The following is a 17,128-nucleotide window of genomic DNA, read 5'->3' as shown; positions in this document are numbered from 1 at the left end:
ATTTGACAACTGACACCCATGGATTTGCATGCATTTGTTGTGTCCTAATGGATATTAATGAATTTATAATGCACAAAATTGGTCAATGAATAACCGTAACTATGTAATGTGAATACTGATATCTTGCATTTGTGAAAAGCAACACTCTCAGTATCAGTACATGCAACAGGACACTAACAAATACTTTATTTAGCACGGTATATGTTGTTGTTGTTGTTCTAGGGTTTAACGCCATTTTTCAGCACAAGATAGGCTATACATGGCGGCCAGTATAACTGGTGGAGGAAGAACCCTGGAAAACCCAGGGAAGAATCACCGACCCACGAGAAGCTACTGGCAGGCTTTCCCACGTACCCATGCTAGCCGAGCCTTGGACTCAAACCCACGCAGGCAGAGGTGAGATGGCAGTGATCCGGAATGGTGAGCGCTTTAGACCACTTGGGGCCCCACAGCAATTTGTCATAATTAAGATGTATAAAAAGTCACTGTCCTGAATACTAACAATGACATCTCACATTACTATAGTGAAAAGTTATGACTAAGTAATAGGTTGGTGGCATTTTTAAATACAAAAAAACAAATTTCATAAAAAGAATTCATATGCCAGTATCTATTTTATTTGATACCTAACATATATACAAGCAAGAACAAGGTTTTTGTAATGTTCATAAAAACAAGTTTTTCAAACAGGAGTGAACTCATATCTGAAATAAAAAGCTGAATTTAGAATGTGCAGCAGTGTATCAAACAACCAAATCAATATCAAGATACAATTTAACTACCATCATGGATATAAGGAACAAAACTTATTATACAACACTCAATATAAATAATAAAATTTTGTTTGCTTAAATATCCAGGAAACAAACCTCTCTAGTGAAATATAAAAATGTTCATGTGTTCAAATGGATAATGTAGTTCAAAAATGTTAAACTTAATGGTAGTGCAAAGTTTTGTTCAGTATATATAGGGGTGGTGGCCAAAGCAGAGCTCATGAGCTGCATGAGGCTCACACAAGCCTGCGGTGTGGCCCTGATTACACATACTAGATTGTGGCTATACAACACACATTTGCTGTTTGCAAAAATATATGGATGTTTTTTTCCAATATTGCCTCCAGTTTTGCAGCTCCCAAAGGTCGTCTAGTTGGCCACCCCTGGTATAATAATAATAATAATAATAATAATAATAATGACTTTATTTAAAGAAGCTTATTTGGTCAACTGACCAATCTTATATGAGGCCTTCCCTCTACAGGTACATTTGTACATGTATAGATATATATGTGATGCACAGATTTTTTACAAGATGAGGGGTCTTTAGACAACAAATGCTATTAAAACTGGATAATTATCTACTGCTAGAATAAAATATGCATAAAGCTTTAAGGACGAGTACATACAGGATTCATACAAAGAGTTGTAGTGAACATGTGTAAAATATTATATATATATATGGTTCATTCTTCTATTTTGATGTACATGTCTGCATGGTCCAGATTTTATACAAGAATGTATATTTATCAGTCATATTCAACAGAATTGTGGGACACATCAGCAAAAGCAGTGTCCATAAGATCATTTAATTGGATATACACACACAAGTCTTTGACACTTGTAATTGGAACTGTTTTGTATTGTACATACATGTACTTAGATTTCAAAGGAACTATACTAACAGGATTTTTCTCAATCACACCATTTTCAATTGAAACTTCAGTATTAATTCTCAGTTCCTTTATGACCGCAAAATATTGTGCTTGACACAAACAATCAATAGTACAATTTCTGTGACACCGTGTATAAACTTCAATATATTTCTCAACATGGCCAACTTTTCTTGATGCATTATTTTTGTATAAAATAACAGTGTACGAGTTTCATTCTGCAACTGCAGAATACTGTAAAGACTGAAACAGAATTCAATCTTTATACATCCTGTAGAAACAAAGCGCTTTTTTAGGTTCATTAATGTCAAGGATTGAACTTAAAAGGTTGAGCTGTTCATCTGAAAGTTTGTGTATTACTCTCCTGCCTACAACACCTGTACCTTCAGAAACATATTTGCAGTGAGCATTGGTCTGACATCCCTTTTTGCACATATATGAATAAAACATTCCAACAACATTTTCTTTGTCTACATTTTGAACAATATCTGGTAAATGCAGTAATGTAGAGATGGCAGAACTGATCTGAACTTCTGGATGCAGTATACCATGAAAGAGTTTGACCAGCTGACCGTTTATATCCTCGAATGAAAAACAACTATATACCCAAAGTGGTCCTAGATCATGAACATCATCTGGTAAATGGAGAAGTTGATGGATGTTTGCAGAATTATGTCTCTCTCCATATAAAACTTCATACCTACAAAGTATATCAGCAGTGCTTTACTCTTAGTTAACATAGCCTGACTGACTGATTCACTACTGAGCCAAAAAGTGCTTCAACAAGTATATAATGTTGAAAATGCTCATCGTCTAAAATACCATACAATATTGGAATTAAATAATAAAAAAGCCAAGACCGGAATTCATTGGCTTTCAAGTATGAAGAATGGTCTTTCAGGCTTCTTGGTACTCTGCTGATAAAGTTTGGTGGCTTAATTTTCAAGAGTCTTTCATCAACTTTGTGTACATGCTTTGAAAATTAAAAGCTTTCTGATGAAAACTGAGATGAAAACCAGAGACTTAATTAATAATCTTCTTACAATTCCTAGCAGGACACAGTGCATATAGTAAACAGCTGTCCCTCTAAATATGTCAGGCTGCAACAGAGAAGACCATGATGGTCCTTTTATACCAAGTATTGTACTGCCTGTTTCAACATCTTCATGTTCATTTCTAATTGTTTCATCCTGACATCTTCTTGGACCAAATGGATCATTTTTAACAAATGGGAATACCCTGGTATGACCTCGTCCAGCTTTAACAACTTTTCCTTCCTGTTTACATCTCAGACTGCTGTGTTTTCCTTTAAACAAAATTTTAGTTGAGTGTGTGCACCAGAGTATTGCCTACTTCACATGTATGGTCCACTGATAGGCATCTGCAGGATTTTTTTCCGGTGGGTGGGTGGTATTGTTCCGCTCTAGTTTGTAGTTTACATGTTAGGAATTGCCAATGAATACCCAGGGCCCCAACCACAAAGTGGAGGTATTGGCAAAGGCATTCAACTCCTAACAAATTCTGCAAGAGGTATGGCTTTGTAACTACAGATATAAAGGTATAATTAAGACAACAAGAGCTGCTACATTGATCAAACTTGGTCGACAAGATCACCACAAAATGGAGACATGCATTTGGCAAGGAGATTCAAGTCAGATTAATTTTGCAAGAGTTAGTCATCTTTGTTGTATTTAGACTATATGGATATAATTTGCATTTTCTTATTCTCCTAGATGGCTAATGCTATCTCGATAGAAATTGGATACCACAATGAATGTTCTGTATCACCGATTTTTTTTAAAATGTTGTCTTTTGTGATTCCTTTTGTAAGGGCTGTTCAATTTAAACACACATGGTACCCAGGGAAGGCAGTTTAAAAAAATGTATGCTGGGGTACTTTGATTACTCATAGGTGCATATGAAAATTATAGATTTCTAAACTGCATCAATGGAGGACTACTCCATATTAAAAGTGCATTCCCTGGGTCCCATGTATGTTTTAATGGAACAGCCCTTAAAACAATATCTTCAATCTTGGCTATTTTATGAAGTTCAGTTTTAAAAAGTGGCATATACTCCACTCCAGTTCTAAATCAACAGCCCCATATGTATTAATTATAGCATGTATAGAAGAGAATGTATTACCCCATTGGGTGGCTCTCTTATTATTCCATGTGAGATCTAGATTTGTTTTTCCATGTTAAATGTGTACATTAAAACAAATAGCCAGCAAATTAAAACATGAAACAGACAATGGTGTTGTTCGTGAGTTGTCAACATAAACTCCAGCAGTCCAAATCCACTGGAGTCTGTTTGTGAGAAAATTGCCATTTGTTTGCATAAGATTCATCATTCTACTCTTGAAAATGGACTTAAGAGCATCCAGGGTCTTCTTCCATCAATAAAACTTGCTGCCTAGGGTATATAAATACATAAAGATGCTTGTTAATGTATTCACAAAAAAAGTCCTACCTACCTACTCTTCTTTGGTTGGCTATGTAATCTGAATCACACTTATAATTTTTGTTGGCCTTATGAATGATTTCAATGAGTAATTCTTATTTTTAATTCTGCTTATTGAACAATTAAGCTTTAGTTGTCGGTAGGTCATAAAGTCAGTAGAAATGGTCCATAAAATCTCAAGAAAAGGTAATGAATTTTATTTCTCAAAGTCTCTTCAAATGCTATTTGATATTTTCTAGCTGCACTGGGTCACTTATGAAGAATATTTTGTGCAAATAATTCACTCACAAAAAAAACCCAAGTGTAACTTGTCACCATCCGATTCATGCATTGTGTATACTGAGCTACTCATAGTTCTTTACTTTACCTGTAGAAAGCTAACAAGAACTGAAGGAAGATGGAGAGATCGAGACCTAACACCAAATGAGGTGTTGGGGAGCATGAGTGTTTCAGATGCTGAACTAATAGGTAATATTAAGGGAAATTAATGTATTTTAATTTACATGTAAAAAATAATATGAAAAATACAGATGCCCATATAGACCAAATTATGGCCTACCTTGAACCTATGGATGTGACAATTCATTTTTCTTGCTCATAGACCAAGGTATGTAAAATCCGATGGTTCATCTTTAAACAATGTTTTTCAAAAGTAGATGCTTTTGTAGATGTAATATCAAATATATACATCAATGTTTCACTACATATGATATATATATATATGTATATGTATATATAATTGCTTCTTCATTCATTCATATTTGCTAAATTGTTACACATTATGATCACTGAAAATGTACCATTATTTCTTGTTGCAATTAACAAGAAGCAAAGATAAACTAAAGGATGAGCACAAGAAAAAACTTGAATGTGATCCAAACCTACCACCCAAGCGGGTGCATGAGCAAATGACAGTGTCCAATAAGGAAAAGGAAAATAAAGGTTTGACTGTTTGATTTAATTATTATCAGTTATTGTTTGAAACTATTCCCCATACCACTACTACTACTACAACTACTAAAGCTATCTATAGTGCCTAATCTCTAAAAAGCTTAAGCGCTGAACATAATTTAAACACTCATAGCAGCAATTATACATGTTCACAATTGTACATTTATATACATCAGGAAAATGTATACGAGATTACGAGCATAAAACAAAAAGAGCAAGTAAACATAATGTCTTTAGAATATATGCTGGTCCAAAGGAAACCAAGTCTGTTCTGTGAACGGAATAGCCTCAACTGGTCTTAAGAGCACTTTTAAATGAAGTGATGTGATGTCACCAAGATAATTATATCAGGACATACAGCTTGACATGGGGTCATTTGAAATAGTCATTTTTTCTTCTGAAAATATTTCATTTGAATGAATTTCAAAGGGGCCCCCGAGTGGCCAAGTGGTCTAAAGCGCTCTCCGTTACGGATCACTGCCATCTCACCTCTGTCTGTGTGGGTTTGAGTCTCGGATTCAGCCAATGTGGGTATGTGAGAAAGCTTGCCAGTAGCTTGTCGTGGGTCGGTGGTTCTTTCCGGGGTTTTCTTGGGTTATTCCTCCACCATTAATACTGGCTGAAATGTATAGCCTATCATGTGCTGAAAAATGGCATTAAATCATACAACAACAACAATAATTTCAAAGAAAAGATCAGATCAGATTATAGATCTAAACATGGAATATCTGGAACTGTTTTGAAACTGATATATATTACTATAAATTACACTGAGCTTCAACTGTGGCATAATACTTTCAACAGTGAAAAATGCTATCCTGGCATCAAAGCTGGAAAGGAAGAAAAGAGGTGAAGGCAGTGTCATAATTCTTTCAACAGGGAAAAATGCTATTCAAGCATCAACACTGGAAAGGAAGAAATGAAGTGATGGATGTGTGGAAAAGACAAAAAAAGAAAAACCTATGACAGGTTATAAGATATGGTATTTTTGACAACAATTATCTCTTGTAAAGTCTAAACTATATTAATTAAACGTGTGCTTTAAAATAAGTGTGAGGCTCCAAACTGTATAGGAATTAATCACCTTGTCCAATCCTATACTTGCTTCAACAGTAACCAATACATATAGCTATTGTACATGTGAACCATAACTATTTTATTGTGAACCTTCAATTTTATTGGAAGAATAACTTCAGAAACGGCTATTGTAAATGTTCCGCAATCTAGAACCTTAGTGTTTATGCTCTCCAAAAATTATGGGGAGCATATAATCACCTCACATTGTCCATCTGTCCATCTATCGGGCACACCTCTGACACTGTATGAAATATCTGGATCAGACTTATAACAAATAAACATCACAAGAGACAGTGTTCAGAGTGCAAGAACCATAACTCTTACATAAATTTTTAAATATTTAGGTCCAATTTTGACATGTATTTTAGTTAAATTTTTCTTGTCCAGAGCACTTCCTTGACAGTGTCAGATAAATGCACAATATGTAGTAGAATTAAAAATTACAGTTACACAAAATACAGAGTCCTAGATTCGTAACTCTACATTAAATCTTACAAGATTTATGCCCTTTCTTTGCTTGGTTTTTTACTAAAATATGCCTAATTTTCTTATGCTCCAAAACATTTTTTTCCCCAATGTATTTATCTATTATGTTCACACAAATGTGAATGTATTTTATCATGAAGTATAGAATGTTTCTATAATTAAAAAAAAAGAGTGTGAAAACACTGGCAGCAAAAAGAACATTCAAAGAGATGCTGAGGGGAGTGGTGGATGACAATTTTAATAGATATTCCAGTGAATCATCGGTCAAGCCCTACACATTTATGAACCTTTCAGCTTCTGCTGCTGCCAGTTCAGTAGACATCCAGTCACATATTGACTGCTGAGCATGATGAGGCGTGGTTCAGAGTAGCAGAACTGGAGCGCTAGGTTAAAGACTTGCAGCAACAGTTAAAAGATGGAAGAAAGCTTGCACCACTTGGTAAGTTATATTTCTGTATGCACTGAATATAAGTACTATGGGGATCATTTTAAAAGTGTTTCATTGACTGGTAATGAAGTGACATTTCATGCTCATATAGTTTAGCCTAGTTTACAAGTTACTGAAACTAAACAACATATTAAGTTGCAAATATAGCTGCAAGATAATGTAAGTATTGCACAATCCAATAATAATTCCTATGCCAAAAACATTGTTTTTACATCCTAATATGCTTTGCCAAAATAAGACTTTAGAATGTTTCTAGGCACTAATTATTTTAATTACTTTAATATTATTTACACATTTTTTTCCAGTACTTTATTGTACTAATTAGTAAATAATATCTTTATTACAATTGTTACTCCAAGCAAGGTTGACTTTCTTCAAAGGATGGTTGAGTTCATTGACTCCAGAACAATGATAACACTAATTTGGACTATACTCTGGTAGTTTAATCTTGCGTGTTTAGTGAAGGTATACAAAATGCAAATGAATTTTTTTTATTGTATATATGCAAGTTACACATAGTTATCAATATCTCATCTATCCCAGGATGTTAAAATTTCTTTGCCCTGAATAGCTAAATATGATTTTTTTTAATACCAACTGCACCAAAATTAAATGTAACAGGATTGTGGCATGTGTACTAGTATGTACCAAAAACAGTAGTTACTTTACATGTATGTATACATTAGTCTGAAACAATATATTCACGCTTTGATCATGTACCCACTTCTTTTTCATTTTGCAGTCCAAGTCAAATACAAGATGATGCTTAGAACAACAGTTGCAGAGCAGAGAAGCATACATTCAGCAATCCATTCAGCTGACCCCCAGTCAACAGACCAACACTGACCACCAGCAACTCACTCTGCAACCACCCTCATTTCAACAGCTACTCCAGCTAACACCAGATCAGCAGGCTCCCACTGATCAGCTTAAGTCCATTCACAAGCATCTGACTTTCATGATCAGTCTATCCAGCAACAAACACTGACCCAGTCATCCCACCTGCAACCAATGCAGTAGATGCACTATCAGCAGATGTCTGCCCAGTTAGTACAACATACATCCACTCCTAAGCAGATGTCTGCCCAGTTAGCACAACATACATCCACTCCTAAGCAGATGTCTGCCCAGTTAGCACAACATACATCCACTCCTAAGCTGATGTCTGCCCAGTTAATACAACATACATCCACTCCTAAGCAGATGTCTGCCTAGTTAGCACAACATACATCCACTCCTAAGCAGATGTCTGCCCAGTTAGCACAACATACATCCACTCCTAAGCTGATGTCTGCCCAGTTAGCACAACATACATCCACTCCTAAGCAGATGTCTGCCCAGTTAGTACAACATACATCCACTCCTAAGCTGATGTCTGCCCAGTTAGCACAACATACATCCACTCCTAAGCTGCATATCACTAGCCAGTCTTTACAACAGTTTCCTTCTGAGCAGTCCATTGAGCATTGAAGGTCCACTGAGCAACCATTGATTCAAAAACGGTACTTTGATTGGCAGCAGGACTATCAGCATTAATATCATCAAAAAGGACACTAACAATTACTTCCAGCACAATTGGTCACAAGATGTAAATAGTTATTGTCCAGACACCATAGAGGATTCAGATGTACCAGCTTCTGCTGTGGATGAAGAATGGTCATCACCAGTCAAGGTTCAAATTCGATAAAATTCTTAATTGGAAGGAAACAAGCAAATAGTATATTTTTTTATGATCATAAAGGTGCTATTAGAAAATTCTAAGAACTTCCTCCTGCTATAGAACTTGGCAACCAGGTATGATGCTGATGGAAAATATTAGAACATGAAAGAAGTGGGTCTGGTTACTTTCTCAAGTGTCATTATCACAGCATATAAATACAATTGAAGATGTATGACATGTTACTCATTTTTTCCCCAAACTAATGCTTGACATCACTGTCACAACTTAATGGTTGATATGTACTTGTTTATAAGCTGTCTTTGGTTTGCAGAAGAAATGCTATAATTATGTTACTTTGTACTGGATATAGTTTTAACTTAACTTAGGTCTGTATAACACCTTAGCAACTAAGCAATATGTTAATGTCACTCACGCCACGTTTGTCCCTAAAACCATGGTAGCTCAACATGCTGGTCATTGTCACAAGATAAGATTGATTGAACAGAGGGAAACAAAGCCTATCAACAGTCTTAGATAGTATGCCCTACAAAGAAAATCTTCATTATTTTAGAGATTGGAGATCGAAAAGTTCCACTTGCTGATGGTGCTGAAGTGTACATAACCAAGCAACAGAAGTCAAGTCTAGCCATTTGTGGCTTCCACCAACCCAGAAAGGTTGCAATTCATATACCGGACACCCTCTTTGATCAAAAGAGGCTTACAGGCATGTCAGCATTAGGGTCACGTAGCGCACCAAACAGAAAAGAGGGACCAAGGACTCTACCAATGCCTGAACAGGTCAAAAAATGCAATTAAAGGTATGATCATTCCCAATAACCTTGGCTGTACAGATGCTAACCTAAAAAATGTTGATACTGTGGAAATGTTATTGATTTTTATCAACACTATTTTACTAAAAGACAGTTATTTCAATTGCCAAAAATAAGAGAAGTAGTACATATAATGTGAAACTGTTCATCTTTAAATAAATATTAACACAAAAATATCAGCACAATGATGATCATTCATGTGATGTACCTGGAACATTATACATAATTTGACACAGTCCAAACTTTCCAGTCTTAAATGTATTATTCTCATACCGGTTTGCCTTTAATATCTGTCACAAAATGATTTTGTCATTTTCTTTTAGGAAGATATTTATTTTGACCAATAGAATATGATGTCAGTCACTTAACTGGTAATTTGACACCAACCAGTTGGATAATACTGACCTCTCCTGTAAGAGATCCAGTCTACAAACATGCCATTTATTTCATCTCATTCAGTCCCTTTGTTTGTGTTTTATGGATTTTTTACGTAGCTTTACAAACTTTAGACATATTGCTATGATGTTTGCAGTGTGGCAGTTTACTGTGATGCCTAGGACTGGGGCATCATGCCACACACACATAGCATCATGCCCCACCTGGTCACATTATCCTGACATCAGGCCTACCATTTTTATAAATCTCTGATACGACTTGGGCAGGGTTCAAACACGGATCAGAAGCAGACGTTCTAACCACTTAGGTCACTGTTGCAGTCCCAGACAGTTACTCTAAATAATATAAATTAAAATAAACTGATGAAATTCTTTTCTGGTGTTTTTCAACAGATTACATCAAGGAGCACTTTGGAGAGAGTGAGGCATCACAAACTATGAAGGAGTTCAATGGTATAATCATCAGTAATCTGTAAGTGTGGCACAGCTAGATGTTACCTACATGCATTGTGCTGATTTCTGAAAGACAGTTGTACTTCAAAGCAGCTTATGAGATGGATTTATTAAAATCTTTAAAAAAATCATGTCATCTTAAGTTTCTAGTCTGTTGGATCATTTTAATTGTTGTAATAGATTCAAAAAACTAATTTTGTTGTTTTTAACACTATCATAAAGCATGGAAGTTTCATTTGCCATTTATGACAATTACTTTTCAAGAGGTTGCGGGTTCAGTGAGCACTGTGGATAGAGTTAGGCATCACCAGCTATGAAGGATTATCATCAACAGCAAGTGCAGATTGCCAGATGTTGCCAAAATTACGTGATTTTGTTAAAAGACATTTAAACTTTATAAACCTTATTATTTTTTCCCAGTCAGTTGGATTTATTATAAGTTTAAAAAATTATCTGACCTTAATTTTTCTTGTCAATTTGTTGGTTTTAATTACTGTATTAGATTCTAAAACTTACATTTTTGTTTTTAATAATTATTTAAATAAAAAGAAATTGCATTTTCCATTTATGATAGTTCTTGTCATAATTACTTTTTTACTGGTTGTTGGTTCATCAAAAAGGCATCACTTTCATCCATTCCTAGAACTGGAAGTCATGGGCTCGCACATACAAAGTTGCAGCAAGCTCATATACTGTCTTGAAATAAGCTCATGATTTTTATAGGGGTGATTTTGAGCCAGAAAATGGTGTTAAATGCGAGTCAGATGTATATGGTGGGTGGACAGAAATAGTGGGCATGACAGTCAGTCTCCCTTTCAGCATCATTTCTAAATTAAATGTAGAAAGGGCAGAATACTGAGCATATTTATACTACAGACAATTTAAAAGTAGAATGCAATTTTCATTTTTTTTTAATCAATCATTTTAGCCCTGTGAATCATATGCTACAAAACCATATATCCATTTTAGGGTTAAGATAAACTGAATAAATAAGGATGAAAAAAATGAAATTATGAAGTAAAGATATTTTTTTTGAATACGTGTCTGCACAAGCTGACTACGGCATTGATTGGCTAAAAACACTAACACAGTATTATGGAACATAAGAAATCTGGCACGATAGTAAACTACTGATTCAAGATGTAAGTTTGAGCAGATGTATCCAAAAGATAAAATCTGTGGGCCCTGGAAAATTCTAAGCAGCAGTCAGAAAGATCAGTTTCCCAACATCTTCAAGCTGACAAAGTTTGCTATGTTTATGCCCTTTCAGAAGGATGCACAGAGAAATTTTCATACACTGATAAAGAACAGAGTATGCTCAGAAATTATTAACACATTAACACTTATACAACTAAAGGTGACATCTTTTAAAGATTTTGATTTCAGTAGAGCTCTAAAAAGTAGAGTTCTGAAGTGTTAGGTAAATATTCAACCGTGACCGTTTCCTCCTCCCGCTCCTACTTTTCTACTCTCCCCTTCTTTTGGTGACAAATGGTGGTCACCCGTAAACTAAAATCCTGGCAGCATCTCTCCTTAACTGTATATGGGGAACAAATTTGGAATTTCTCTTTTTATGCCGAGATATTTAACTAGTGAATGAAGGTGCTGATGGAATAAATAAAATTACCACAAAATCAGCAAGGGGGCAGATTTCAAACAGCTGAAGTTTATATCCTTGTGTAAAATTTAAATAATAAAAAAAATAGAATAGGACTGGGTGTTGTGAATAGTTTTCCTTCTTCACTAATAAATACAAGTATCTGTGGCCACATCAGTCATTTGCATAATCAGGAAGTGCAATGTGATAGATTTTGTTGGTATTCATCCTCATTCCCATTCCCAGATTTGTTCTAGATGAGATTTTCTTTGCATGAGGAAATTGCTTTATTTCTTCTGTTTTGAAGATAACATTGTAATGTCTTCCAAGTTTAAGTGAGACATGGAATTGTTAATAAGATGCTTTCAAAGCATTCATGCAGTGCAAAACAAAGGGCCTGGTGGCTAAAGTGAGTTAAATGGAGCCACAACCCAATAGCCTAAACGCTGAATAAAACTCACTGACAACCAACAAGAAATCTGTTTGAAAGTATTTTTGTTTTCTTGTCATCAATGAGAATTGCATATAAATATATGATAAATATATCTCTATCTGCAAATACAACCAGTATGTCAACATAGATAAAGGGGTACCAGCTACCTTTCAAAGATGGAAAGACCATCAAGTGTATCAATATGTAGTGTATTGCAGGCTGTGTATCATGAATCATATCAATACGTGGCACAGGTGTGTCATTTCACCCCTACTCAAAACATACTGCCAGCCAAAATGCATCACACAATGAAGTTGCAGTTTTCTTACTGTAATTTCAACTGCTTACATACATGTTTTGCTGGGTTTTTTTATGTTTGCACAGAAAATATAAGTACATGTAGTAACATAATCCTCTGCCCTAATCCAAGGTAAAAAGTACCTTTAAAAATTAAAAAAAAAACAAAACAATTAGGTACATTGTACAATCAAACCTAATTTTCCCGCATGACTGGTTGTCTTTCTTAATTACAGACGAAGCAATTGACAACATGGCAGATGAAAATGTTGGTCATAATGTTGATGATGTCTGTTGAATAGAGTGAAAAAATCAAACTACCATAATAATTATTTCTCTTGGCAAAATGCATAAATTGACAGACCAGTATAAAAAGGTTTCTCTCCACATTTAAATTTGCTTGCATACAAGATACACATTAATTTAGGCAACTTCTTTTCAAGACTGGCTGACATTAAGAAGGAAAAGGTCAAACAAACTGAATGACTTATTTCCAAGTCTGGTTAATGTTAGAAAGCAAAAGGTCATACAGACTAGAGGGCTAATTTTCAGGACTGGCTTAACATTAGAAAGAAAAGGGTCATATAGACTAGAGGGCTGATTTTCAGGACTGGCTTAACATTATAATGCAAAAGGTCATGGAAATTTAATGATGTATATTGAAGATAGCTTATATTAGAAAGCAAAACATCATACAGATTGGATGGCTTATTTTCAAGACAAGCATACATTTTGACAGTAAAAGGTCACACAAATTTAAAAGTGCATTTTTAAGACAGGCTAATATTAAAAAAAGCAAAAGATCATATAGATTTGATGATTTTAAAAAAAAAGACTTTCTTATATTAGAAAGCAAAAGGTCATACAGATTGCAAGCCTTATTTACAAGACTTGCTAACATTAGAAACCATAAGGTCGTACAGACCTGATGGTATATTTTCAAGACTGGTTTATATTAGAAAGCAAAAAGTCATAAAGATTGGATACCTTTTTATCAAGATAGGCTTAAATTAGTGTTATGTATATTTGATTTAATTTATATCTGATTTAATTGTTTGTAAGTTTTAAAATCTTTTTATTTATTAATTTCATTATATGTCAAAATAATGCAGTTTCATTTACTAGGAACTCATACTGTTTCCAGAAAATAGTTTGACCTTGACTGTTCATTTTCGTAAACATATGGCTGACCTGGTTCCCGACTTTAATTCAAAATTAGTAACAGCCAAGTGAACAAGTTATTTTAATTTATTTTTATTGTGGGAATAATAAGATTGAGATTGAGGCTGTGTTGGATACGTGACCCTCGACTTGTAAATAGTTTTGAGTGAAGTAAACAACTTTTATTCTTGGAGTAAAATGATTGGTTCTTATCAAGGACATACAGGGGCTGTATGATATTTTATATGTAATTATTTAGTTTTAATAGTGATGCTTAGAGAGAGAGATTTCAGAGTCTGGGCTTAAAAATGCTTGATGTCAAGTCATTTCCTTCTGTTGCAGCCAGTTTTCGAGTTATATGTTAATTTTTCTTCAGATTATTTGGATTCTAAAAGATTAATTCACTTCTCTGGAAATATTTATGAGTGCTCATACAGAATTCTTGAACAAAGACATTTCCTAAAAATTTTAGTTGGATTTTCAAAACTGGGGGATTATTTAGTGTTTTGTCTACAAGGAACTGTAGACAACAACATTGAACTAGATACAGTAAACGTCATCGCCTTCCATCTTGGATTCTTCATCGGGACTTGAACTTTAAATCATTAGAACATTTCAATATTAGGACTTCTAAAATTTTATTTGTGAATTATTCTTGGATTATTTTGGTATTTGATTCTTAAAACTGTAAATCTTATTTTTTTCTTCATTTTTACAGTAATTTTCCAGGGAAATAAATAGTTTGTTAAATTTCTCAAAGCTTGTTGCTTTCACTCTTTCTTGTGTTACTGTTTATTCGAGCCTAAACATGTAACATTAGAAAGCAAAAGGTCACACTGATGGGATGCCTTATTTTCAAGGTTTGTTTATGTTTAAAGTTAGCTTAATTCTGCACTTTTAAGGGTATCATTAATTACAAACCTCATCTTCCATTGTATCTTTTAGAGTTTTCTCAATTGACTCTGCCAGTGCTCGAAAAACTTCCACATTGTGATTAATCTCATTGCTTGATTGTTGGTCTATTACACTGTATGCAGGCCCTAATCGCTGATATACAACCTCACCGATCTTTGGTGCACTTTTATCGAGATCATGGTCATCAACATAGGTACTGCAAGCCGTCCTTCGTGTCTCTTTATCCACTTCCATAAGTTTGTCTTCCTCTCCTTCATCAATACTTTCCTGATGTTTATTTGGGTCACTCATATTGTTAAAATGTCTTACATGAGGTGTGTGGGTTTTCTCTAGAATATCTACTGGCATTCGTTCCTCAGAAAATGACTTCAGAGAATGACCTTGACCTGTGAAGGCAAACTTGGAAGGTCCATGATGACCTATGACTCCACTCATTCCAAAATGAGGTTTACATTCCTCTTCCACTGTATCTGCACTTGTGGCACTATTTCTCAGAACTTTATTTTCTATATCAGGCTCCACAGGAAAATGACCATACGGTTCTAGACACAACTCAAGTCTTCCTTCATTAGCATTGTATCGAAATATCTGAAGCAGAAAAATGTAATAGCTGAACAGTATTCTTAATAATTTGCTGACAAGCAACATCAATAACACTTCATACTTGTGAGAATGACAAGTCAAAGTCTGACATCAAAATTATTTGCCCATTAGGGAAAGTTGTTGGTAAACTTCACTTATCCAAAAGTAGTTCCTATTTGTCTAAAAACATACATTAAATATAATTAATATGCAATTTGAAGTGATATGTGTACCAACATTGAATTGATTTGAAAATATTGATATTATTTCTATGGGATCACTACTGCAAAATATGAACAAATATAAAATTCCAAGAAACTCAAAAGGAGTTTTGTCCTTGTAAAAACTCAAATTTCAAACATTTGGACCTGAATGGATAAACCAAGTCAAATTTCCAGACTTGGAAAAATGTAACACTGGTTCTGAGAGAACTGTTACTGTTGGACCACAATTCAGTTGTTTACTCAACATTTCTTTACTGTGCATTTTATGGGCTATAGATGCACTCAACATGATACACTTTATCAATTTGTTTGAGTTTATATTCATTAGGAATTCATTATCTTTTTTGGGGTATCACAACATATAAAGGACCTTCAATACTACTGCCAGCTTAGCAGAGGCCTGGCAGTGATTTTTATCTATTGAATATTTTTCTTCTTCTTCTTCTTCCTATTAATATTATTATTATTCATTCCAGTTTTATATTTGAAAAAAAAAGCTTTTAAAGTTTGTGGTTTTTGTGTGAAACTGTCTGCAAGTAATTTCATGGTATATGTTCCTCCGATTACAAGACATTACTACTAATGTTGGCAAGCAAGAAAATGTCCAACATGTATGCCATAAGATGAAGTTGTTGTTCAAAAAGGTAAAAAGATCTTAGTCTTAGACAGAAACAAGTAAGAAATAGTAAGAAACATAGATTGAGTGTTTTTTCATTTGTGAGAGAAACTAATTCAACTCATTCAGTAGTGTGGGAAATGCCATTTGATTTTTGCTATGTCTCCAGAAGAGCATGCTTATTTGTAAAATCAGAAGCAGTAACTTAAGTATGGATGAGATCTGGTGCCAGTTCCCCTATCCAAGGAAGATCACTCTTGTCCAACTCCCACCTATGGCAGCTGAATAATTTCATCTTTTTTATAGTTGAAATTTAGCATGTGAGGGCTGGGCGTGCAAGGTTGTGGTTATATTCTTAAGGTATTATGATTCATTAATGCAATGGAAGAAAAAAATGTGTGAATGAATATAGAAAGGAAAAAAGTTATTGTCTGAAAGTATTAAGAAATGTTGGAACTCCTATATAGAGATGAAGTAATGCAGCTGACAACACAACGACACAGAATGGACAAAAAAATCCATGCAATGTTTTCTGCCTTCAAAATATATAATAAAAAGAAAATCTATATTTTTTAATGTGAACAAGAGGAAATAGTTTACTCATTAAGTGGAAACATTTTTTACTGTCCCTCTCAATGCTTGCACTTCACAAGTAAAATATTTCCTTATATCTGTTGAAAAAAAACATAGAATATCCTCTATCTATCTCTTACAAATAGACCTTGTAAGCAATGCATTGCAAATTTAGCAGAAAATGAATTCCATTTTCTGGTTGTTTGTTATAAGCACTCCAAAGAAAAAGAGAAATTATTTCATTTAAAATATAATCAAGTTGCAAAGTCTGAATATTGAGTAAAATTTTAATATTTGCTGA

The 17,128-nt window shown here is 34.3% G+C and overlaps 1 protein-coding gene and 1 long non-coding RNA gene across 2 annotated transcripts in view; one reads left to right on the top strand and one right to left on the bottom strand.

Moving 5' to 3' along the window:
- LOC149785202 (deubiquitinating protein VCPIP1-like) overlaps positions 1 to 17,128 on the bottom strand; it is a 115,964-nt gene that overhangs the window by 14,069 nt on the left and 84,767 nt on the right. The window contains exon 16 of the mRNA XM_089979004.1: positions 14,839 to 15,420. Coding sequence (XP_089835130.1) covers positions 14,839 to 15,420 — 582 coding nt within the window. The remainder of the gene's footprint in view (positions 1 to 14,838; positions 15,421 to 17,128) is intronic.
- Positions 1,655 to 10,986, top strand: LOC149785203 (uncharacterized). The gene is made up of 3 exons (XR_016425373.1): positions 1,655 to 4,597; positions 6,938 to 7,082; positions 7,834 to 10,986. It is a non-coding gene; the product is annotated as an uncharacterized LOC149785203 (long non-coding RNA).

This window comes from Sinohyriopsis cumingii, chromosome 13 (assembly GCF_028554795.1).
Source record: "Sinohyriopsis cumingii isolate HCF-2022 chromosome 13, ASM2855479v2, whole genome shotgun sequence".
Taxonomy (NCBI): domain Eukaryota; kingdom Metazoa; phylum Mollusca; class Bivalvia; order Unionida; family Unionidae; genus Sinohyriopsis; species Sinohyriopsis cumingii.
The sequence above is the reverse complement of the archived record's forward strand: the minus strand, read 5'-3'. Positions and strand labels throughout refer to the sequence as shown.